This window comes from Triticum urartu, chromosome 2 (genome assembly GCF_003073215.2).
Source record: "Triticum urartu cultivar G1812 chromosome 2, Tu2.1, whole genome shotgun sequence".
NCBI lineage: Eukaryota > Viridiplantae > Streptophyta > Magnoliopsida > Poales > Poaceae > Triticum > Triticum urartu.
In genome coordinates, this window is record NC_053023.1 from 550,338,827 (window position 1) to 550,364,209 (window position 25,383).

Genomic DNA, 25,383 nt, shown 5'->3' on the forward strand with positions numbered 1-25,383 from the left:
CTCTCTTTTATGTCAGTGCTTCCCTTGCCAAATCACCATTTGGTAATCTTGTTAAGGAAATCAAGAATCAAATGGTAGAACGGGAGTTTAAACCAATTGAGATAGCTAGGTCCCATAATAGGGTTTCACATTGTCTCGCTAATTATGCTCGTACCGCTCATAACACCACCTGTTGGTTGCAACAAGGCCACCATTTCATTCACAATCTTGTATTAGCAGATTGTAACCATCTGGCCATGGAATGAAATCTCGTGGTTACCCGGAAAAAAAACTAGGTTGATAACACGTGTGTTCCCGTTAAAACTCAACTCCCGAACTGTTGTTTCACTGATGCAATGGAACAGGCAGCTTCGGCTCTTATTTGCCTACCCAAAAGAACCATCGCCTGAATACGCGACCAAATCGTTCAAAATTCCGTCCGCTGTACGTATCAAGGCTATATGTTCAGTGGAATATCAAACGTGTTGTTGTCAGGTGATCCACCAAATAAGTGCGTCAAGAGGTAACTGGTTATCCTTCATCATGTTCAAGTAGCCGAAAGAAAAAATGCTCATCAGGGCTGGATCGTTACAACCATCCTGCCAGTATTATTTGCTCGACGTTCCGCCAAAAATCCAAGAGCTCGCCGCAAGCGAACCCAAGACTAGGAAACATATACAAATATAGAAGACAAACTCTTCTGTGCTCGTACTCGCAGCATTTTATGGAGTACAAATGTCAAATTAAGCTAGGACAGAAAGGTATGCCTGCTCCCTGGCTCTACGATGATGGTGCCGGTGCCAACTTCTTGGGTGGTGGATTTCCTCCAGCAAGCAGCACGTACGCATAGAAACAAGCCATCGCAGTGCTGCACCATTTTGAAGAAAGAGTAACAATACATCAAGGTCTTCAATTTCCACGAGAAAAATGAAGGGGGTTATACATCAACAGTAAGGTACCTCAGTGAAGCGTAGAAGCCCCAAGGAAGAATTCTATTTGTCTGCAAGACAGAACTATGATTAACTCACTGTTATGAAAGGAATGATCCATACAAATGGAACGTGCACGGTAGTTACCAGTAAATATGCATGAGAATACTTCCATGCAAGGACAGCAGAAATTGCTAAAACGGAGCAAATTGAACATGTCAATAAGCAAACATGTAATACAGAACAAGCAAACATATAATACACCAAGAATATGGAATGTTATCTCACCTGCTTGGCCCAATATAAACAGGAAGCTGGATCTTCCACTCCTCCAGAAGTTTAAACTGAGGGTACCAAGAAGGAGCGTAGCAAGCCCAGGTGCAACACCTAGGACAAGACTTACAGTACTCCTAGAGAAGAAGTAGCCTAGAAGCCCCATGCAGAACAAAAGACCACCTGCACTACCAAGTGAAATTATTTGTTATATGCAGACACATCCAAGCGAACAGGGTTCATGTTTTCAGTGCTACTTTCTACAGGGTACCATTCAAGACTGATGAAACCGTTAATGAAATAAGGAACATTTCCTGTTTGAAGTATGACTGTAAAAGAAAGCAGTCATGCCACTCTCATTTTCAACTGGTTTAGGATTATTTATCATACCTATATAGCAAGGGCAATCTCTGACATTCTTTAGAATTTCTGCTATATAAGGAAAATTGCAGCATTTCTGAAACTTGCAGGATCAATCAACACTATAGCAGTGAGTTTGGGTAATTATGCAGTGAGAAGCTCATCTTTACTTTCAAACAGTTACGACCTTACTGCTCACTTTCATTAACAAGCTGAAGAAAATAATATCGCTTTACAATGTATACTGGTAATTCTCCTAAAAGCGAAACTGGTATTTGCAAAATCAAACCCACCAGGAAACTTCTGCGGCAGGATTTTACATTCACCCACATGCTTATTCAATTAGAAAATGACAGGATTTTGCCTTTGTTGTAAAAAGAGTTACTTACCGAAAGGAATCCCAAAACAAAAATCATGGATCTTAGCACTCCTCTTTTGGGGAGTAACATCTTCAACTGCTGCTACAAGTTCACCTGCTTGATCTGATCTCGAATTCAACTCTTCAGCTCGAGTGTTTTCATTAGCACATTTTGTTGCAATTTTGGCACCAAAACCAAATGGCTTCCCACCCACTGCACTGGTAGAAACTGAAAGCTGAGGCAACAAAATATGTTAAAAAGGTAAAGTCAACCTTTTTTGAGTTTTGCATTATTTTCTCTAAGAAACAAATCTTCTGGTCATTATACCCAAGCTAATCCTGTGGAAGAGCATGGCTTGATACTGCAGGATATAATGTACTACCTCCGTCCCAAAATAAGTGTCTCAAGGTTAGTACAACTTTGCAGTTTGCAGTAAAGTTAGTACAAAGTTGAGACACTTATTTTGGGACGGAGGGAGTACTTTTTTGCAGAATATTATAACACCAAAATGCATCTCAAGACTTGTGCCACCAAAATGCATTTACTACCAATGGTGATATGTATCTAGATGTATTTTAGTTCTAGATACATCCATTTCTGCGACGAGTAATTTGGAACGGAGGGAGTACAACAGAACAATTAAACCAGCTAAGGTTCTCATCTCAAAGGTCCTCCCAATAAGGGCAGAAATACATGCACTGATTAAACGCTTGACTATAAAAATCGGAAAGCTTGATCATGTGGTTATATATTTGGTCCATGCTAGAAGAACAAACTGTAAACTACAGAAGTATGAATTCAAATGTTTATTGTTCCAAATTTCTACAAGCAGATTCAGCAACCATTTTCTTGCCTCTTTGTGATCTAATTTTCCTTAGACAACGTGCACGCACCATCAATGATCAAACTACCAGATGCCTGTAAATGGAAAACTTCCCCTTACTACACCTACTAAATTGTCAAGTGCAGCTGTCAGTGTTGTCTCATAGTGCCTCAGGCAGGCTGTACATAAACTCGATATTTCTTCTTTATGAAAATCACAGAAAAACTGGTGTATTTTACACAACAACAAAATATTCTAGTGGTCAATTGTCAAGAACTTATAAAACAACAGTAACATGTTCTTCAGATGAGTAGAGTGTCATCCAATTCCAAACACAAGAAAATATAACAGGGTATGAATGAATTACCCAAAGATAGTGTTTACTGTCTGGATCAGGGTAATACCTTTAGTGAACCGGCGAGAGGGTGACGTGGCCACCGGCAGGAGGAGGGGACTCTGAAGGCTCCATGCCTCCGAGCGACCGTGGCCGATCCACGGAGCTGCGCCGCCGCTACCACCATGTGGGATTGCGACGGTGAAACAGGACTTTTTACCATTTGCCCTGAAGTTGGTGCAACTTTGATGATTTATTTGGCCAAATTGGTGTGCCGCTGTTTCAAATGCCCTGAAGTTGATGTGCCAATCAATGAGTTCCCGACATGTGTGATACAAAATGAAGTACTCACTTAAATCTAACCCACCCCACCCCACCCCCCTCCCCCCTTTTCCACAAGCATATATGGTTTGCACCTGAACGGCAGCCACGCAGCAGGAGCGCGTATATGCTCACTTTCTCATAAATTTTGTCCAGTTTTTCCCACAAAAATTATTTGATCACAGGAAAACAAGAGTCTCCTTAAATTAGAAATAAAAACGCTAAGAATTTTTTTCATGGCATCTATGTCGAATAACGAGTTTCTCATCTAGGGTTTCCACGAGGGATTCAACCAATCAAGGAACTCGTTGGAGAGGAAAATATAAGGGGGGGACGGAGCATACCTTGCCGTCGCTGTCGCCCTGGCTGCCGGACTTGGACCGAGGTCGAGGGGGCGTCGGGGCAGCGACTGAAAGAGAGGGAAACGAGAGACGAGGAAGGAGGGTCGGAGGGAGGAGAGATCCCAGGATCTGTTCGCGGCGGTGCGGGGCCTGTCCTGTGGGCAGACCTGGAAATTAACCAGGGGCGGTATTGTTATTTCAGTCATCCCGAGGGTTAAAAAGTCTAGCAATTGATCCTCTGGACCAAAATTTATCCAAGGAATGTGCCACACTCACGGTCGTTAAAGTGCGACTCTTCTTCCTTCTCTCCCGTGCCCTTCTCTCCCGTCTTCTTGGCCACGCTTGCTACCTTGCACTGTTCGTGCTTCTTCTTTCCTCCTCGACGTTTCTTTTTTTTTTACCGGAAAAACTTCCAATCTATTCTTCTTGAATCATGGTAGTACACGAACACTAAAAATAATAAAAATTACATCCAAATCCGTAGACCACCTAGTGACAACTACAATCACTGAAGCGAGCCGAAGGTGCGCCGCTGTCATCGCCCTCCCTCGCCGGAGCCGGAGGAACCTTGTTGTAGTAGACAGTCGGGAAGTCGTCGTGCTAAGGCCCCGTAGAACTAACGCACCAGAATAGCAACCGTCGCGGATGAAGAGTGTACATCAAAAGGATCCAATCTGAAAACACACGAACGAAGACAAACGACGAACAAATCCGAGCAAATCCACCAAAGACGGATCTGCCGGAGATACACCTCCACACGCCCACCGATGATGCAAGACGCATCACCAGGACGGGGGGCTAGGCAGGGAGACCTTTATTTCATCTTCAGGAAGCCGCCCCCGTCTCGCCTTCCTGAATACGACACAAACCCTAACAAAGCTCAAGAAAAGATCTAAAAACGGAGCCCTCCCACCGGCAAGGGCCGAGATCCACTCCGCCTCCATGGCCATAGGGCCACTGAAGACAGGACGGATCGGCACCGGCGCCGACAGGAGGCAGAAAGCTAGGGTTCTAGGGAGGCAGCGGCTAGCTCCAGAGAAGAACTGACCTGGCGGATTAGATTCCTCGATGTTTCCTTGGCGCATCAGATGATAAAAAACCTGCCGTGCCTAAAAAATGTTTTTATGGTATTTTAGGCTAAAAGATAGTGCTCCAACAGATGATATATCTTATCACGTGTCAAAAATTGCCTCCTCTCCAAATTTGTAACACCTGTGCGGCTGCATAAAAAAACAAATACAACGCACACGCTACCAACCATCACACTAAAGTTTTCCGTTGCCTGCCCGCTGCCCTCCCACGACCGTTGTCGGTCACGGAATAGAACTTCGATGTGCATGCTTCATCTCCTGCCGCCGGTCGAATGCGGCCCCCAACCACCACCACTGCCCCTTCCTCCCCTTTGGCTTATTCTCCGCCTTCTCGGCCTTCCCCCTCAAGCGCCATCCCGTCCTCGTCCTCTCCACCTTCGCCTTCTCCGACCAGCTCGCTAAGCTTGAGCATGTGCTCACCATCACGAGGACGCTGACGTGCCATACCACCCCATCCCGAGCCGACAGGGATGAGCTGATCCCACCGTTGTTCATGTTGGATCCAGCCGCGAAGAGGAGAGCATGGGGTGGCAGGGTCCTAATGAAGCACGTGGGCTGTGATTCATGGTCATCGTGTACGATCCGGCCGGCACCGTGCGCCTCTGGGTCAAGATCACGGTGTTCAGTTCCTTTGTTGGTGTGTGTTGGCAGTGTTGTTGTTTGCTTTAACCTCTCATAGTTGATATCACCTCTAGGCACGAGGTCATTGCGCACAGAGGAGCACAAGGGGTGTTGGGGTTAGGCCAACTCCAATGCGTGACCCAAATGGTCCGGTCACGCCTTTTGGGGCTAAACGGATAGAAATTGCAGCCCAACGTGCGGGAGCAAATGGATAAGTGTTCATTTTTTGTCCGCTTTCGACCCATTCCCGGTCCAAATTTGAGTCGCATTTGCGTCGAAACGGACAGCGCGCAGATGGGCGGGATGCGTACCCTTGTCCTCACCTGGCCCGCCTGTCGAGGGTGCAACTCCCTCTTTTCTCTGCCTGCCCCTCGCCTGCCCCCCCCCCCCCCCCCCCCCCCCCCCCCCCGCCATAGCTACCGCATCCGGTACCCAGGAAGCTACGACTACCGGCGATGCCCATCGACCCCAACACCTTCCGATAGGCGCTGCATAGCCGCCGGCCGCGAACGCCAACCTTGCTTGCTGCCCTGTGAGGGGAGCCCGAGGTGCTCTTCTCGGCCCCGTCTCCACCACAACGGCAAGGTGTTTGATACTTTGCTCACAAGGTACCATGGATAGTGGGGACGATTATTTTTTCCACAACTTCATTTGTTCATCGGATGACAAAGAGCTTGTGATCGCTGCATTGGTCGTCAATGACCACATTGCTAGGCAACTGCCTCGGTTAGGGGATCAATCCCAGGGCATGCTCCAGCCTTGAACCGCAATAGGTAGAGCGGCCACGACCTGCTCTATATTGATTACTTTGAGAATGTCGCACTCTTCAAACCACATCAATTCCGCCATCTCTTTCATATGATGAGACATGTGTTCAATCGTATTCGGGGAGGAGTAGTTGAAGGAAATATGCCCTAGAGGCAATAATAAAGTTGTTATTTATATTTCCTTATATCATGATAAATGTTTATTATTCATGCTAGAATTGTATTAACCGGAAACTTAGTACATGTGTGAATACATAGACAAACAGTGTGTCCCTAGTATGCCTCTACTTGACTAGCTCGTTAATCAAAGATGGTTAAGTTTCCTAGCCATATACATGTGTTATCATTTGATGAACGGGATCACATCATTAGAGAATGATGTGATGGACAAGACCCATCCTCTAGCTTAGCATTATGATCGTTTAGTTCTATTGCTATTGCTTTCTTCATGACTTACACATGCTCCTATGACTATGAGATTATGCAACTCTCGAATACCGGAGGAACACCTTGTGTGCTATCAAGCGTCACAATGTAACTGGGTGACTATAAATATGCTCTACAGGTGTCTCCGATGGTGTTTGTTGAGTTGGCATAGATCGAGATTAGGATTTGTCACTCCGATTGTCGGAGAGGTATCTCTGGGCCCTCTTGGTAATGCACATCACTATAAGCCTTGCAAGCAATGTGACTAATGAGTTAGTTGCGGAATGATGCATTACGGAATGAGTAAAGAGACTTGCCGGTAACGAGATTGAACTAGGTATGATGATACCGACGATCGAATCTCGGGCAAGTAACATACCGATGACAAAGGGAACAACGTATGTTATTATGCGGTTTGACCGATAAAGATCTTTGTAGAATATGTAGGAACCAATATGAGCATCCAGGTTCCGCTATTGGTTATTGACTGGAGATGTGTCTCGGTCATGTCTACATAGTTCTCGAACCCGTAGGGTCCGCACGCTTAATGTTGGATGATGATTTGCATTATGAGTTATGTGATTTGATGTACCGAGATTGTTCGGAGTCCCAGATGAGATCACAGACATGACGAGGAGTCTCGAAATAGTCGAGAATAAAGATTGATATATTGGACCATGTTATTCGGACACCGGAAGTGTTCCAGATAGTTTTGGATAAAATCGGAGTGCCGGTGGGGTTACCGGAACCCCCCGGGGAAGTAATGGGCCTTAGTGGGCCTTAGGGGAGAGAGAGGGCAGCAGCCAGGAGGTGGCGCCCCCCAAGGGGAGTCCGAATAGGACTAGGGGAGGGGGGCGCGGCCCCTCTTTCCCTTTCCCTCCCCCTCTCCTTCCTTCTTCTCCTACTTGGACTAGGAAAGGGGGGACCGATTCCTACTTGGAGTAGGATTCCCCCCCCCCTTGGGCGCGCCCCTTAGGGTCAGCCGGCCTCCTCCTCCCCTCCTTTATATACGGGGGAGGGGGCACCCCATAGACACACAAGTTGATCTTTAGCCGTGTGCGGTGCCTCCTCCACAGTTTTACACCTCGATCATATTGTCGTAGTGCTTAGGCGAAGACCTGCGTCGGTAACATCATCATCACCGTCAACACGCCGTCGTGCTGACGGAACTCACCCTCGGCCTCAACTGGATCAATAGTACGAGGGACATCATCGAGCTGAACATGTGCAGATCGCGGAGGTGTCGTGCGTTCGGTGCTTGATCGGTTGGATCGCGAAGACGTTCGACTACATCAACCGCGTTACTAAACGCTTCCGCTTTCGGTCTACGAGGGTACGTAGACACACTCTTGTTGGGTTTCGTAGTAATTTCAAAAAATTTCCTACGCACACGCAAGATCATGTGATGCATAGCAACGAGAGGGGAGAGTGTTGTCTACGTACCCAATGCAGACCGACTGCGGAAGCACTGACACGACGTAGAGGAAGTAGTCGCACGTCTTCACGATCCAACCGATCAAGCACCGAAACTACGGCACCTCCGAGTTCGAGCACACGTTCAGCTCGATGACGATCCCCGGACTCCGATCCAGCAAAGTGTCGGGGAAGAGTTCCGTCAGCACGACGGCGTGGTGGCGATCTTGATGAACTACAGCAGCAGGGCTTCGCCTAAACTCCGCTACAGTATTATCGAGGAATATGGTGGCAGGGGGCACCGCACACGGCTAAGGAATAGATCATGTGGATCAACTTGTGTGTTTCTGGGGTGCCTCTGCCTCAGTATATAAAGGAGCCAAGGGGGAGGGGGGCGCCGGCCAAGGAGGAGGGCGCAGGAGGAGTCCTACTCCTTCCGGGAGTAGGACTCCCCCCCCAATCATCTGTGAAGGTGAGAAAATAACGATATCCGCCATGAGCCTCAATATTCATCGGACCACATACATAGGTATGTATGATTTCCAACAAATCTGTTGCTCTCTCCATAGTACCGGAGAACGGTGTTTTAGTCATCTTGCCCATGAGGCACGGTTCGCAAGTACCAAGTGATTCATAATCAAGTGGTTCCAGAAGTCCATCAGTATGGAGTTTCTTCATGCGCTTTATACCGATATGACCTAAACGACAGTGCCACAAATAAGTTGCACTTTCATTATCAACTCTGCATCTTTTGGCTTCAACATTATGAATATGTGTATTACTACTATCGAGATTCAATAAAAATAGACCACTCTTCAAGGGTGCATGACCATAAAAGATATTACTCATATAAATAGAACAACCATTATTCTCTGATTTAAATGAATAACCGTCTCGCATTAAACAAGATCCAGATATAATGTTCATGCTCAACGCTGGCACCAAATAACAATTATTTAGGTCTAATATTAATCCCGAAGGTAGATGTAGAGGTAGCGTGCCGACCGCGATCACATCGACTTTGGAACCGTTTCCCACGCGCATCGTCACCTCATCCTTTGCCAGTGCCCGCTTATTCCGTAGTCCCTGTTTCGAGTTGCAAATATTAGCAACAGAACCAGTATCAAATACCCAGGTGCTACTGCGAGCTCTAGTAAGGTACACATCAATAACATGTATATCACATATACCTTTGTTCACCTTGCCATCCTTCTTATCCGCCAAATACTTGGGGCAGTTCCGCTTCCAGTGACCAGTCTGCTTGCAGTAGAAGCACTCAGTTTCAGGCTTAGGTCCACACTTGGGTTTCTTCTCCTAAGCAGCAACTTGCTTGCCGTTCTTCTTGAAGTTCCCCTTCTTCTTCCCTTTGCCCTTTTTCTTGAAACTAGTGGTCTTGTTAACCATCAACACTTGATGCTCCTTCTTGATTTCTACCTCCGCAGCTTTCAGCATTGCGAAGAGCTCGGGAATAGTCTTGTTCATCCCTTGCATATTATAGTTCATCACGAAGCTCTTGTAGCTTGGTGGCAGTGATTGGAGAATTCTGTCAATGACGCAATCATCCGGAAGATTAACTCCCAATTGAATCAAGTGATTATTATACCCAGACATTTTGAGTATATGCTCACTGACAGAACTGTTCTCCTCCATCTTGCAGCTATAGAACTTATTGGAGACTTCATATCTCTCAATTCGGACATTTGCTTGAAATATTAACTTCAACTCCTGGAACATCTCATATGCTCCATGACGTTCAAAACGTCGTTGAAGTCCCGATTCTAAGCCGTAAAGCATGGCACACTGAACTATCGAGTAGTCATCAGCTTTGCTCTGCCAGACGTTCATAACATCTGGTGTTGCTCCAGCAGCAGGCCTGGCACCCAGCGGTGCTTCCAGGACGTAATTCTTCTGAGCAGCAATGAGGATAATCCTCAAGTTACAGACCCAGTCCGTGTAATTTCTACCATCATCTTTCAACTTTGCTTTCTCAAGGAACGCATTAAAATTCAACGGAACAATAGCACGAGCCATCTATCTACAATCAACATAAACAAGCAAGATACTATCAGGGACTAAGTTCATGATAAATTTTAAGTTCAATTAATCATATTACTAAAGAACTCCCACTTAGATAGACATCCCTCTAATCTTCTAAGTGATTACGTGATCCAAATCAACTAAACCATAACCGATCATCACGTGAGATGGAGTAGTTTTCAATGGTGAACATCGTTTATGTTGATCATATCTACTATATGATTCACGCTCGACCTTTCGGTCTCCGTGTTCCGAGGCCATATCTGCATATGCTAGGCTCGTCAAGTTTAACCTGAGTATTCTGCTTGTGCAAAAACTGGCTTGCTCCCGTTGTAGATGGACGTAGAGCTTATCACACCCGATCATCACGTGGTGTCTAGGCACGATGAACTTTGGCAACGGTGCATACTCAGGGAGAACACTTCTTGATAATTTAGTGAGAGATCATCTTATAATGCTACCGTCAATCAAAGCAAGATAAGATGCATAAAAAGATAAACATCACATGCAATCAATTTAAGTGATATGATATGGCCATCATCATCTTGTGCTTGTGATCTCCATCTCCGAAGCACCATCATGATCACCATCGTCACCGGCGCGACACCTTGATCTCCATCGTAGCATCGTTGTCGTCTCGCCAATCTTATGCTTCCACGACTATCACTACCGTTTAGTAATAAAGTAAAGCATTACATTGCGATTGCATTGCATACAATAAAGCGACAACCATATGGCTCCTGCCAGTTGCCGATAACTCGGTTACAAAACATGATCATCTCATACAATAAAATTCAGCATCATGCCTTGACCATATCACATCACAACATGCCCTGCAAAAACAAGTTAGACGTCCTCTACTTTGTTGTTGCAAGTTTTACGTGGCTGCTACGGGCTTAAGTAAGAACCAATCTCACCTACGCATCAAAACCACAACGATAGTTTGTCAAATAGACTCCGTTTTAACCTTCGCAAGGACCGGGCGTAGCCACACTCGGTTCAACTAAAGTTGGAGAGACAGTCGCCCGCAAGCCATCTATGTGCAAAGCACGTCGAGGGAACCGGTCTTGCGTAAGCGTACGCGTAAGGTTGGTCCGGGTCGTCTCGTCCAACAATGCCGCCGAACCAAAGTATGACATGCTGGTAGGCAGTATGACTTATATCGCCCACAACTCACTTGTGTTCTACTCGTGCATATAACATCAACATAAATAACCTAGGCTCTGATACCACTGTTGGGTTTCGTAGTAATTTCAAAAAATTTCCTACGCACACGCAAGATCATGTGATGCATAGCAACGAGAGGGGAGAGTGTTGTCTACATACCCAACGCAGACCGACTGCGGAAGCGCTGACACGACGTAGAGGAAGTAGTCGTACGTCTTCACGATCCAACCGATCAAGCACCGAAACTACGGCACCTCCGAGTTCGAGCACACGTTCAGCTCGATGACGATCCCCGGACTCCGATCCAGCAAAGTGTCGGGGAAGAGTTCCGTCAGCACGACGGCGTGGTGACGATCTTGATGAACTACAGCAGCAGGGCTTCGCCTAAACTCCGCTGCAGTATTATCGAGGAATATGGTGGCAGGGGGCACCGCACACGGCTAAGGAATAGATCACGTGGATCAACTTGTGTGTTTCTGGGGTGCCTCTGCCTCAGTATATAAAGGAGCCAAGGGGGAGGGGGGCGCCGGCCAAGGAGGAGGGCGCAGGAGGAGTCCTACTCCTTCCGGGAGTAGGACTCCCCCCCAATCCTATTCCAACTAGGATTCCCAAAGGGGGAAAGTGAGAGAGGGGGGGCGGCCACCTTCTCCTAGTACTAATAGGACTAGGGGAGGGGGAAGGTGCGCAGCCACCTTGGGCTGCCCCTTTCTCCTTTCCACTAAGGCCCATGAAGGCCCATATGGCTCCCGGGGGGTTCCGGTAACCTCCCGGTAACCCGGTAAAATCCCGATTTCACCCGGAACACTTCCGATATCCAAATATAGGCTTCCAATATATCAATATTTACGTCTCGACCATTTCGAGACTCCTCGTCATGTCCGTGATCACATCCAGGACTCCGAACAACCTTCGGTACATCAAAATGCATAAACTCATAATATTACTGTCATCGTAACCTTAAGCGTGCGGACCCTACGGGTTCGAGAACAATGTAGACATGACCGAGACATGTATCCGGTCAATAACCAATAGCGGGACCTGGATGCCCATATTGGCTCCTACATATTCTACGAAGATCTTTATCGGTCAGACCGCATAACAACATACGTTGTTCCCTTTGTCATCGGTATGTTACTTGCCCGAGATTCGATCGTCGGTATCCAATACCTAGTTCAATCTCGTTACCGGCAAGTCTCTTTACTCGTTCCGTAATACATCATCTCACAACTAACATATTAGTTGTAATGCTTGCAAGGCTTATGTGATGTGTATTACCGAGAGGGCCCAGAGATACCTCTCCGACAATCGGAGTGACAAATCCTAATCTTGAAATACGCCAACCCAACATCTACCTTTGGAAACACCTGTAATGCTCCTTTATAATCACCCAGTTACGTTGTGGCGTTTGGTAGCACCCAAAGTGTTCCTTCGGCAAACGGGAGTTGCATAATCTCATAGTCATAGGAATATGTATAAGTCATGAAGAAAGCAATAGCAACATACTAAACGATCGGGTGCTAAGCTAATGGTATGGGTCATGTCAATCAGATCATTCAACTAATGATGTGATCTCGTTAATCAAATAACAACTCATTGTTCATGGTCAGGAAACATAACCATCTTCGATTAACGAGCTAGTCAAGTAGAGGCATACTAGTGACACTTTGTTTTGTCTATGTATTCACACATGTATTACGTTTCCGGTTAATACAATTCTAGCATGAATAATAAACATTTATCATGATTATAAGGAAATAAATAATAACTTTATTATTGCCTCTAGGGCATATTTCCTTCAACTCTCCCCTCTCGTTGCTATGCATCTCCTAGATAGATCTTGCGTGATCGTAGGAAAGTTTTTGAAATACTGTGTTCCCCATATTCTACGAAGATCTTTATCGGTCAGACCGCATAACAACATACGTTGTTCCCTTTGTCATCGGTATGTTACTTGTCCGAGATTCGATCGTCGGTATCTCAATACCTAGTTCAATCTCGTTACTGGCAAGTCTCTTTACTCGTTCCGTAATACATCATCCCGCAACTAACTAATTAGTTGCAATGCTTGCAAGGCTTAAGTGACGTGCATTACCGAGAGGGCCCAGAGATACCTCTCCGACAATCGGAGTGACAAATCCTAATCTCGAAATACGCCAACCCAACAATTACCTTCGGAGACACCTGTAGAGCACCTTTATAATCACCCAGTTACGTTGTGACGTTTGGTAGCACACAAAGTGTTCCTCTGGTAAACGGGAGTTGCATAATCTCATAGTCATAGGAACATGTATAAGTCATGAAGAAAGCAATAGCAACAAACTAAACGAGCAAGTGCTATGCTAACGGAATGGGTCAAGTCAATCACATCATTCTCCTAATGATGTGATCCCATTAATCAAATGACAACTCATGTCTATGGTTAGGAAACCATAACCATCTTTGATCAACGAGCTAGTCAAGTAGAGGCATACTAGTGACACTCTGTTTGTCTATGTATTCACACATGTATTATGTTTCCGGTTAATACAATTCTAGCATGAATAATAAACATTTATCATGATATAAGGAAATAAATAATAACTTTATTATTGCCTCTAGGGCATATTTCCTTCAGTCTCCCACTTGCACTAGAGTCAATAATCTAGTTCACATCGCCATGTGATTAATAACCAATAGTTCACATCACCATGTGATTAACACCCATAGTTCACATCGACATGTGACCAACACCCAAAGGGTTTACTAGAGTCAATAATCTAGTTCACATCACTATGTGATTAACACCCAAAGAGTACTAAGGTGTGATCATGTTTTGCTTTGTGAGAGAAGTTTAGTCAGCGGGTCTGCCACATTCAGATCCGTAAGTATTTTGCAAATTTCTATGTCAACAATGATCTGCACGGAGCTACTCTAGCTAATTGCTCCCACTTTCAATATGTATCCAGATTGAGATTTAGAGTCATCTGGATTAGTGTCAAAATTTGCATTGACGTAACCCTTTACGACGAACCTTTTGTCACTTCCATAATCGAGAAACATATCCTTATTCCACTAAGGATAATTTTGACCAATGTCTAGTGATCTACTCCTAGATCACTATTGTACTCCTTTGCAAAACTCAGGGCAGGGTATACAATAGGTCTGGTACACAACATGGCATACTTTATAGAACCTATGGCTGAGGCATAGGGAATGACTTTCATTCTCTCTCTATCTTCTGCCGTGGTCAGGTTTTGAGTCTTACTCAACTTCACACCTTGTAACACAGGCAAGAACTCCTTCTTTGACTGTTCCATTTTGAACTGCTTCAAAATCTTGTCAAGGTATGTACTCATTGAAAAACTTATCAAGCGTCTTGATCTATCTCTATAGATCTTGATGCTCAATATGTAAGCAGCTTCACCGAGGTCTTTCTTTAAAAAACTCCTTTCAAACATTCCTTTACGCTTTGCAGAATAATTCTACATCATCTCCGATCAATAATATGTCATACATATACTTATCAGAAATGATGTAGTTCTCCCACTCACTTTCTTGTAAATACAGGCTTCACCGCAAGTCTGTATAAAACTATATGCTTTGATCAACTTATCAAAGCGTATATTCCAACTCCGAGATGCTTGCACCAGTCCATAGATGGATCGCTGGAGCTTGCATATTTTGTTAGTACCTTTAGGATCGACAAAACCTTCTGGTTGCATCATATACAACTCTTCTTTAATAAATCCTATTAAGGAATGCAGTTTTGTTTATCCATTTGCCAGATTTCATAAAATGCGGCAATAGCTAACATGATTCGGACAGACTTAAGCATAGATACGAGTGAGAAATTCTCATCGTGGTCAACACCTTGAACTTGTCGAAAATCTTTTTGCGACAATTCTAGCTTTGTAGATAGTAACACTACTATCAGCGTCCATCTTCCTCTTGAAGATCCATTTAATCTCAATGGCTCGCCGATCTTTGGGCAAGTCAATCAAAGTCCATACTTTGTTCTTATACATGGATCTCATCTCAGATTTCATGGCCTCAGGCCATTTCGCGGAATCTGGGCTCATCATCGCTTCCTCATAGTTCGTAGGTTCGTCATGGTCAAGTAACATGACCTCCAGAACAGGATTACCGTACCACTCTGGTGCGGATCTCACTCTGGTTTACCTACGAGGTTCGGTAGTAACTTGATCTGAAGTTACATGATCATCATCATTAGCTTCCTCACTAATTGGTGTAGTAGTCACAGGAACAGATTTCTGTGATGAACTACTTTCCAATAAGGGAGCAGGTACAGTTACCTCATCAAGTTCTACTTTTCTCCCACTCACTTCTTTCGAGAGAAACTCCTTCTCTAGAAAGGATCCATTCTCAGCAATGAATATCTTGCCTTCAGATCTGTGATAGAAGTTGTACCCAACATTTTCTTTTGGGTATCCTATGAAGACGCACTTCTCCGATTTGGGTTTGAGCTTATCAGGTTGAAACTTTTTCACATAAGCATTGCAACCTCAAACTTTAAGAAACGACAACTTAGGTTTCTTGCCAAACCATTGTTCATATGGTGTTGTCTCAACGGATTTAGATGGTGCCCTATTTAACGTGAATGTAGCTGTCTCTAATGCATAACCTCAAAACTATAGTGGTTAATCGGTAAGAAACATCATAGATTGCACTATATACAATAATAGTACGGTTATGACGTTCGGACACACCATTATGCTATGGTGTTCTAGGTGGCACGATTTTGTGAAACTATTCCACATTGTTTTAATTGAAGACCAAACTCGTAACTCAAATATTTGTCTCTGTGATCAGATCGTAGAAACTTTATTTTCTTGTCACGATGATTTTCCACTTCACTCTGAAGTTTTGAACTTTTCAAATGTTTTAGACTTATGTTTCATCAAGTAGATATACCCATATCTGCTCAAATCATCTGTGAAGGTCAGAAAATAACGATACCCACCGCGAGCGTCAACATTCATCGGACTGCATACATCAGTATGTATTATTTCCAATAAGTCAGTTGCTTGCTCCATTGTTCCGGAGAACGGAGTCTTAGTCATCTTGCCCATGAGGCACTGTTCGCAAGCATCAACTGATTCATAATCAAGTGATTCCAAAAGCCCATCAACATGGATTTTCTTCATGCGCTTTACACCAATATGACCTAAACGGCAGTGCCACAAATAAGTTGCACTATCATTATTAACTTTGAATCTTTTGGCTTCAATATTATGAGAATGTGTATCACCACAATCGAGATCCAACAAACCATTTTCATTGGGTGTATGACCATAGAAGGTTTTATTCATGTAAACAGAACAACAATTTATTCTCTTACTTAAATGAATAATCGTATTGCAATAAACATGATCAAATCATATTCATGCTCAACGCAAACACCAAATAACACTTATTTAGGTTCAACACTAATCCCGAAAGTATAGGGAGTGTGCGATGATGATCATATCAATCTTGGAACCACTTCCAACATACATCGTCACTTCATCCTTAACTAGTCTCTCTTCATTCTGCAACTCCCGTTTCGAGTAACTACTCTTAGCAACTGAACCAATATCAAATACCGAGGGGTTGCTACGAACACTAGTAAAATACACATCAATAATCTGTATATCAAATATACCTTTGTTCACTTTGCCATCCTTCTTATCCGCCAAATACTTGGGGTAGTTCCGCTTCCAATGACCAGTCCCTTTGCAATAGAAGCACTCAGTTTCAGGCTTTGGTCCAGACTTGGGTTTTTCACTTGAGCAGCAACTTGCTTGCCGTTCTTCTTGAAGTTCCCCTTTCTTCCCTTTGTCCCTTTACTTGAAACTAGTGGTTTTGTTTACCATCAACACTTGATGCTTTTCTTGATTTCTACCTTCGTCGATTTAAGCATCACGAAGAGCTTGGGAATCGTTTCCGTTATCCCTTGCATATTATAGTTCATCACGAAGTTCTACTAACTTGGTGATGGTGACTAGAGAATTCTGTCAATCACTATTTTATCTGGAAGATTAACTCCCACTTGATTCAAGCGATTGTAGTACCCAGACAATCTGAGCACATGCTTACTACTTGAGCTATTCTCCTCCATATTTTAGCTATAGAACTTGTTGGAGACTTCATATCTCTCAACTCGGGTATTTGCTTGAAATATTAATTTCAACTCCTGGAACATCTCATATAGTCCATGACGTTCAAAACGTCTTTGAAATCCCAATTCTAAGTTGTTAAGCATGGTGCACTAAACTATCAAGTAGTCATCATATTGAGCTAGCCAAACGTTCATAACGTTTGCATGTGCTCCTGCAATAGGTCAGTCACCTAGCGGTGCATCAAGGACATAATTCTTCTGTGCAACAATGAGGATAAACCTCAGATCACGGACCCAGTCCACATCATTGCTACTATCATCTTTCAACTTAGTTTTCTCTAGGAACACATATAAAACATAGGGAAGCAATAACGCGAGCTATTGATCTATAGATATGCAAATACTATCAGGACTAAGTTCATGATAAATTAAAGTTCAATTAATCATATTACTTAAGAGCTCCCACTTAGATAGACATCCCTCTAATCATCTAAGTGATCACGTGATCCAAATCAACTAAACCATAACCGATCATCACGTGAAATGGAATAGCTTTCAATGGTGAACATCATTATGTTGATCATATCTACTATATGATTCACGCTCGACCTTTCGGTCCCAGTGTTCCGAGGCCATATCTGCATACGCTAGTCTCGTCAAGTTTAACCTGAGTATTCTGCGTGTGCAAAAACTGGCTTGCACCCGTTGTAGATGGACGTAGAGCTTATCACACTCGATCATCACGTGGTGTCTGGGCACGACGAACTTTGGCAACGGTGCATACTCAGGAAGAACACTTTTATCTTGAAATTTAGTGAGAGATCATCTTATAATGCTACCGTCAAACAAAACAAGATAAGATGCATAAAAGATAAACATCACATGCAATCAATATAAGTGATATGATATGGCCATCATCATCTTCTGCTTGTGATCTCCATCTCCGAAGCACCGTCATGATCACCATCGTCACTGGCGCGACATCTTGATCACCATCGTAGCATCGTTGTCGTCTCGCCAATCTTATGCTTCCACGACTATCGCTACCGCTTAGTGATAAAGTAAAACATTACAGCGCAATTGCATTGCATACAATAAAGCGACAACCATATGGCTCCTGCCAGTTGCCGATAACTCGGTTACAAAACATGATCATCTCATACAATAAAATTTAGCACCATGTCTTGACCATATCACATCACAACATGCCCTGCAAAAACAAGTTAGACGTCCTCTACTTTGTTGTTGCAAGTTTTACGTGGCTGCTATGGGCTTAGCAAGAACCGTTCTTACCTACGCATCAAAACCACAACGATAGTTTGTCAAGTTGGTGATGTTTTAACCTTCGCAAGGACCGGGTGTAGCCACACTTGGTTCAACTAAAGTTTGAGAAACTGACACCCGCCAGCGACCTGTGTGCAAAGCACGTCGGTAGAACCAGTCTCGCGTAAGCGTACGCGTAATGTCGGTCCGGGCCGCTTCATCCAACAATACCGATGAACCAAAGTATGACATGCTGGTAAGAAGTATGACTTATATCGCCCACAACTCCCTTGTGTTCTACTCATGCACAACATCAACGCATAAAACCTAGCTCTGATACCACTGTTGGGGAACATAGTAATTTCAAAAAAATTCCTACGCACACACAAGATCATGGTGATGCATAGCAACGAGAGGGAAGAGTGTTGTCCATGTACCCTCGTAGACCGAAAGCGGAAGCGTTAGCAAAACGCGGTTGATGTAGTCGTACGTCTTCACGGCCCGACCGATCAAGCACCGAAACTACGGCACCTCCGAGTTCTAGCACACGTTCAGCTCAATGACGATCCCCGGACTCCGATCCAGCAGAATGTCGGGGAAGAGTTCCGTCAGCACGATGGCATGGTGACGATCTTGATGTTCTACTGTCGCAGGGCTTCGCCTAAGCACCACTACAATATTATCGAGGACTATGGTGGAGGGGGCACCGCACACGACTAAGAGATCAATGATCAACTGTTGTGTCTATGGGGTGCCCCTGCCCCCGTATATAAAGGAGCAAGGGAGGGAGGGGGCCGACCTAGGAGGAGGGCGCGCCAAGGGGGGAGTCCTACTCCCACCGGGAGTAGGACTCCTCCTTCCCTTATTGGAGTAGGAGAGAAGGAAAGAGGGGGAGAGGAACAAGGAAAAGTGGGCTGCACCCCTTGTCCAATTCGGACCAGAGGGGGGGGCACGCGCCTCCTTCCTTTTGGCCTCTCTCCTCTATTCCCGTATGGCCCAATAAGGCCCATATACTCCCCGTCGAATTCCCGTAACTCCCCGGTACTCCGAAAAATACCCGAATCACTCGGAACCTTTCCGATGTTCGAATATAGTTTTCCAATATATCGATCTTTACGTCTCGACCATTTCAAGACTCCCCGTCATGTCCCCGATCTCATCCGGGACTCCGAACTCCTTCGGTATATCAAAACTCATAAACTCATAATATAACTGGCATCGAAACCTTAAGCGTGCGGACCCTACGGGCTCGAGAACAATGTAGACATGACCGAGACACGTCTCCGGTCAATAACCAATAGCGGAACCTGGATGCTCATATTGGCTCCCACATATTCTACGAAGATCTTTATCGGTCAGACCGCATAACAACATACGTTGTTCCCTTTGTCATCGGTATGTTACTTGCCCGAGATTCGATCGTGGTATCTCAATACCTAGTTCAATCTCATTACTGGCAAGTCTCTTTACTCATTCCGTAATACATCATCCCGCAACTAACTCATTATTTGCAATTCTTGCAAGGCTTAAGTGATGTGCATTACCGAGAGGGCCCAGATATACCTCTCCGACAATCGGAGTGACAAATCCTAATCTCGAAATACGCCAACCCAACAAGTACCTTCGGAGACACCTGTAGAGCACCTTTATAATCACCCAGTTATGTTGTGATGTTTGGTAGCACAAAAAGTGTTCCTCTGGTAAACAGGAGTTGCATAATCTCATAGTCATAGGAACATGTATAAGTCATGAAGAAAGCAATAGCAACAAACTAAATGATCAAGTGCTATGCTAACGGAATGGGTCAAGTCAATCACATCATTCTCCTAATGATGTGATCCCGTTAATCAACTGACAACTCATGTCTATGGTTAGGAAACATAACCTGTTGGGGAACGTAGTAATTTCAAAAAAATTCCTACACACACGCAAGATCATGGTGATGCATAGCAACGAGAGGGGGAGAGTGTGATCTACGTACCCTTGTAGATCGACAACGGAAGCGTTAACTTTGGTTGATGTAGTCGTACGTCTTCACGGCCCGACCGATCAAGCACCGAAACTACGGCACCTCCGAGTTTTAGCACACGTTCAGCTCGATGACGATCCCTGGACTCCAATCCAGCAAAGTGTCGGGGAAGAGTTCCGTCAGCACGACGGCGTGGTGACGATCTTGATGTACTACCGTCGCAGGGCTTCGCCTAAGCACCGCTACAATATTATCGAGGACTATGGTGGAAGGGGGCACCGCACACGGCTAAGAATATGATCACGTGGATCAACTTGTGTGTCTAGGGGTGCCCCTTGCCTCCGTATATAAAGGATCCAAGGGGGGGGTGCGGCCGGCCCTAGCAGGAGGCGCGCAGGAGGAGTCCTACTCCTATCGGGAGTAGGACTCCCCTCCCTTTCCTTGTCCAAGTAGGAGAGGGGGAAAGAGAGAAGGAAAAGGGGGGGCGCCGCCCCTCCCTCCTTGTCCAATTCGGACTAGGGGAGAGGGGGTGCGCGGCCTGCCGTGGCAGCCCCTCCTCTTCTCCACTTTAGTCCCATGAGGCCCATTTAACCCCCCGGGGGGTTCCGGTAACCCCCCGGTGCTCTGGTTTTATCCGAAACTTCCCCGGAACACTTCCGGTGTCCGAATATAGCCGTCCGATATATCAATCTTTATGTCTCGACCATTTCGAGACTCCTCGTCATGTCCGTGATCACATCCGGGACTCCGAACTAACTTCGGTACATCAAAACTCATAAACTCATAATATAACTGGCATCAAAACCTTAAGCGTGCGGACCCTACGGGTTCGAGAACAATGTAGACATGACCGAGACATGTCTCCGGTCAATTACCAATAGCGGAACCTGGATGCTCATATTGGCTCCTACATATTCTATGAAGATCTTTATCGGTCAGACCGCATAACAACATACGTTGTTCCCTTTGTCATCGGTATGTTACTTGCCCGAGATTCGATCGTCGGTATCTCAATACCTAGTTCAATCTCGTTACCGGCAAGTCTCTTTACTCGTTCTGTAATACATCATCTCACAACTAACTCATTAGTTGCAATGCTTGCAAGGCTTAAGTGATGTGCATTACCGAGAGGGCCCAGAGATACCTCTCCGACAATCGGAGTGACAAATCCTAATCTCGAAATACGCCAACCCAACATGTACCTTTGGAGACACCTGTAGAGCTCCTTTATAATCACCCAGTTACGTTGTGACGTTTGGTAGCACACAAAGTGTTCCTCCAGCAAACGGGAGTTGCATAATCTCATAGTCATAGGAACATGTATAAGTCATGAAGAAAGCAATAGCAACATACTAAACGATCGGGTGCTAAGCTAATGGAATGGGTCATGTCAATCAGATCATTCAACTAATGATGTGATCCCGTTAATAAAATGACAACTCTTTGTCCATTGTTAGGAAACATAACCATCTTTGATTAACGAGCTAGTCAAGTAGAGGCATACTAGTGACACTCTGTTTGTCTATGTATTCACACATGTATTGTGTTTCCGGTTAATACAATTCTAGCATGAATAATAAATTTTTATCATGATATAAGGAAATAAATAATAACTTTATTATTGCCTCTAGGGCATATTTCCTTCAGTCTCCCACTTGCACTAGAGTCAAAAATCTAGATCACATCACCATGTGATTAACATCAATAGTTCACATCATCATGTGATTAACACCCATAGTTCACATCGCCATGTGACCAACACCCAAAGGGTTTACTAGATTCAGTAATCTAGTTCACATCGCTATGTGATTAACACCCAAAGAGTACTAAGGTGTGATCATGTTTTGCTTGTGAGAGAATTTTAGTCAACGGGTCTGCCATATTCAGATCCGTACGTATTTTGCAAATATCTATGTCAACAATGCTCTGCACGGAGCTACTCTAGCTAATTGCTCCCACTTTCAATATGTATCCAGATTGAGACTTAAAGTTATCTAGATCAGTGTCAAAACTTGCATCGATGTAACTCTTTACGACGAACCTTTTGTCACCTCCATAATCGAGAAACATATCCTTATTCCACTAAGGATAATTTTGACCGCTGTCCAGTGATCTACTCCTAGATCACTATTGTACTCCCTTGCTAAAATCAGTGTAGGGTATACAATAGATCTGGTACACAGCATGGCATACTTTATAGAACCTATGGCCAAGGCATAGGGAATGACTTTCATTCTCTTTCTATCTTCTGCCGTGGTCGGGTTTTGAGTCTTACTCAATTTCACACCTTGTAACACAGGCAAGAACTCTTTCTTTGACTGTTCCATTTTGAACTACTTCAAAATCTTGTCAAGGTATGTACTCATTGAAAAAAACTTATCAAGCGTCTTGATCTATCTCTATAGATCTTGATACTCAATATGTAAGCAGCTTCACCGAGGTCTTTTTTTTTAAAAACTCCTTTCAAACACTCCTTTATGCTTTGCAGAATAATTCTACATTATTTCCGATCAACATTATGTCATTCACATATACTTATTAGAAATGCTGTAGTGCTCCCACTCACTTTCTAGTAAATACAGGCTTTACCGCAAGTCTGTATAAAACTATATGCTTTGATCAACTTATCAAAGCGTATATTCCGACTCTGAGATGCTTGCACCAGTCCATAGATGGATCGCTGGAGCTTGCTTATTTTGTTAGCACCTTTAGGATTGACAAAACCTTCTGGTTGCATCATATACAACTCTTTCTTTAAGAAATCCATTAAGGATTGCAGTTTTGTTATCCATTTGCCAGATTTCATAAAATGCGGCAATTGCTAACATGATTTGGACAGACTTTTAAGCATCGATACGAGTGAGAAAATCTCATCGTAGTCAACACCTTGAACTTTGTCGAAAACCTTTTGCGACAATTCTAGCTTTGTAGATAGTAACACTACTATCAGCGTCCGTCTTCCTCTTGAAGATCCATTTATTTTCTATGGCTTGCCGATCATCGGGCAAGTCAACCAAAGTCCATACTTTGTGCTCATACATGGATCCCATCTCAGATTTCATGGCCTCAAGCCATTTTGCGGAATCTGGGCTCACCATCGCTTCTTCATAGTTCGTAAGTTCGTCATGGTCTAGTAACATGACTTCCAGAACAGGATTACCGTACCACTCTGGTGCGGATCTCACTCTGGTTTACCTACGAGATTCGGTAGTAACTTGATCTGAAGTTATATGATCATCTTCATTAGCTTCCTCACTAATTGGTGTAGTAGTCACAAGAACAAATTTTTGTGATGAACTACTTTCTAATGAGGGAGATGGTACAATTACCTTATCAAGTTTTCTACTTTCCCCCCACTCACTTCTTTCGAGAGAAACTCCTTCTCTGGAAAGGATCCATTCTTAGCAACGAATGTCTTGCCTTCGGATCTATGATAGAAGGTGTACCCAATAGTCTCCTTTGGGTATCCTATGAAGACATATTTCTCCGATTTGAGCTTATCAGGATGAAACTTTTTCATATAAGCATCACAATCCCAAACTTTAAGAAACAACAACTTTGGTTTCTTGCCAAACCATAGTTCATATTGTGTCGTCTCAACGGACTTAGATGGTGCCCTTTTTTTAAGGTGAATGCAGCTGTCTCTAATGCATGATCCCAAAACGATATTGGTAAATCGGTAAGAAACATCATAGATTGTACTATATCCAATAAAGTACGGTTATGACGTTCGGACACACCATTATGTTGTGGTGTTCCAGGTGGCATGAATTTGTGAAACTATTCCACATTGTTTTAATTGAAGACCAAACTCGTAACTCAAATATTTGTCTCCGCGATCAGATCGTAGAAACCTTATTTTCTTGTCACGATGATTTTCCACTTCACTCTGAAATTCTTTGAACTTTTCAAATGTTTCAGACTTATGTTTCATCAAGTAGATATACCCATATCTGCTCAAATCATCTGTGAAGGTCAGAAAATAATGATACCCTCCGCGAGCCTTAAAACTCATCGGATCGCATACATCAGTATGTATTTATTTCCAATAAGTCAGTTGCTCGCTCCATTGTTCCGGAGAACGGCGTTTTAGTCATCTTGCCCATGAGGCATGGTTCGCAAGCATCAAGTGATTCATAATCAAGTGATTCCAAAAACCCATCAGCATGGAGTTTCTTCATGCGCTTTACACCAATATGACCTAAACGGCAGTGCCGCAAATAAGTTGCACTATCATTATTAACTTTGCATCTTTTGGTTTCAATATTATGATTATGTGTATCACTACGATCGAGATCCAACGAACTATTTTCATTGGGTGTGTAACCATATAAGGTTTTATTCATGTAAACAGAATAACAATTTATTCTCTTACTTAAATGAATAACCGTATTACAATAAACATGATCAAATCATATTCATGCTCAACGCAAACACCAAATAACACTTATTCAGGTTCAACACTAATCCCGAAAGTATAGGGAGTGTGCGATGATGATCATATCAATCTTGGAACCACTTCCAACACACATCGTCACTTCACCCTTAACTAGTCTCTGTTTATTCTGCAACTCCCGTTTCGAGTTACTAATCTTAGCAACTGAACTAGTATCAAATACTGAGGGGTTGCTATAAACACTAGTAAAGTACACATCAATAACATGTATATCAAATATACTTATGTTCACTTTGCCATCCTTCTTATCTGCCAATCACTTGGGGTAGTTCCGCTTCCAGTGACCAATCCCTTTGCAGTAGAAACACTTAGTCTCAGGCTTAGGACCAGACTTGGGCTTCTTTACTTGAGCAGCAA

General features: G+C 44.0%; 1 protein-coding gene across 1 annotated transcript; it reads right to left on the reverse strand.

Annotated features, from left to right (window-relative positions):
- Window positions 1–491: 491 nt before the first annotated feature.
- LOC125538687 (protein FATTY ACID EXPORT 1, chloroplastic-like) lies at window positions 492–3,913 on the reverse strand. The gene is made up of 7 exons (XM_048701956.1): window positions 3,723–3,913; window positions 3,128–3,348; window positions 1,931–2,135; window positions 1,197–1,364; window positions 1,056–1,102; window positions 939–979; window positions 492–847 (listed from the first exon to the last, which is right to left on the reverse strand). The coding sequence occupies exons 2-7, from the start codon at window positions 3,278–3,280 to the stop codon at window positions 760–762; spliced, it is 702 nt and encodes a 233-aa protein (XP_048557913.1). The 5' UTR covers window positions 3,281–3,348; window positions 3,723–3,913; the 3' UTR covers window positions 492–759.
- Between the last annotated feature and the right edge of the window lie 21,470 nt (window positions 3,914–25,383).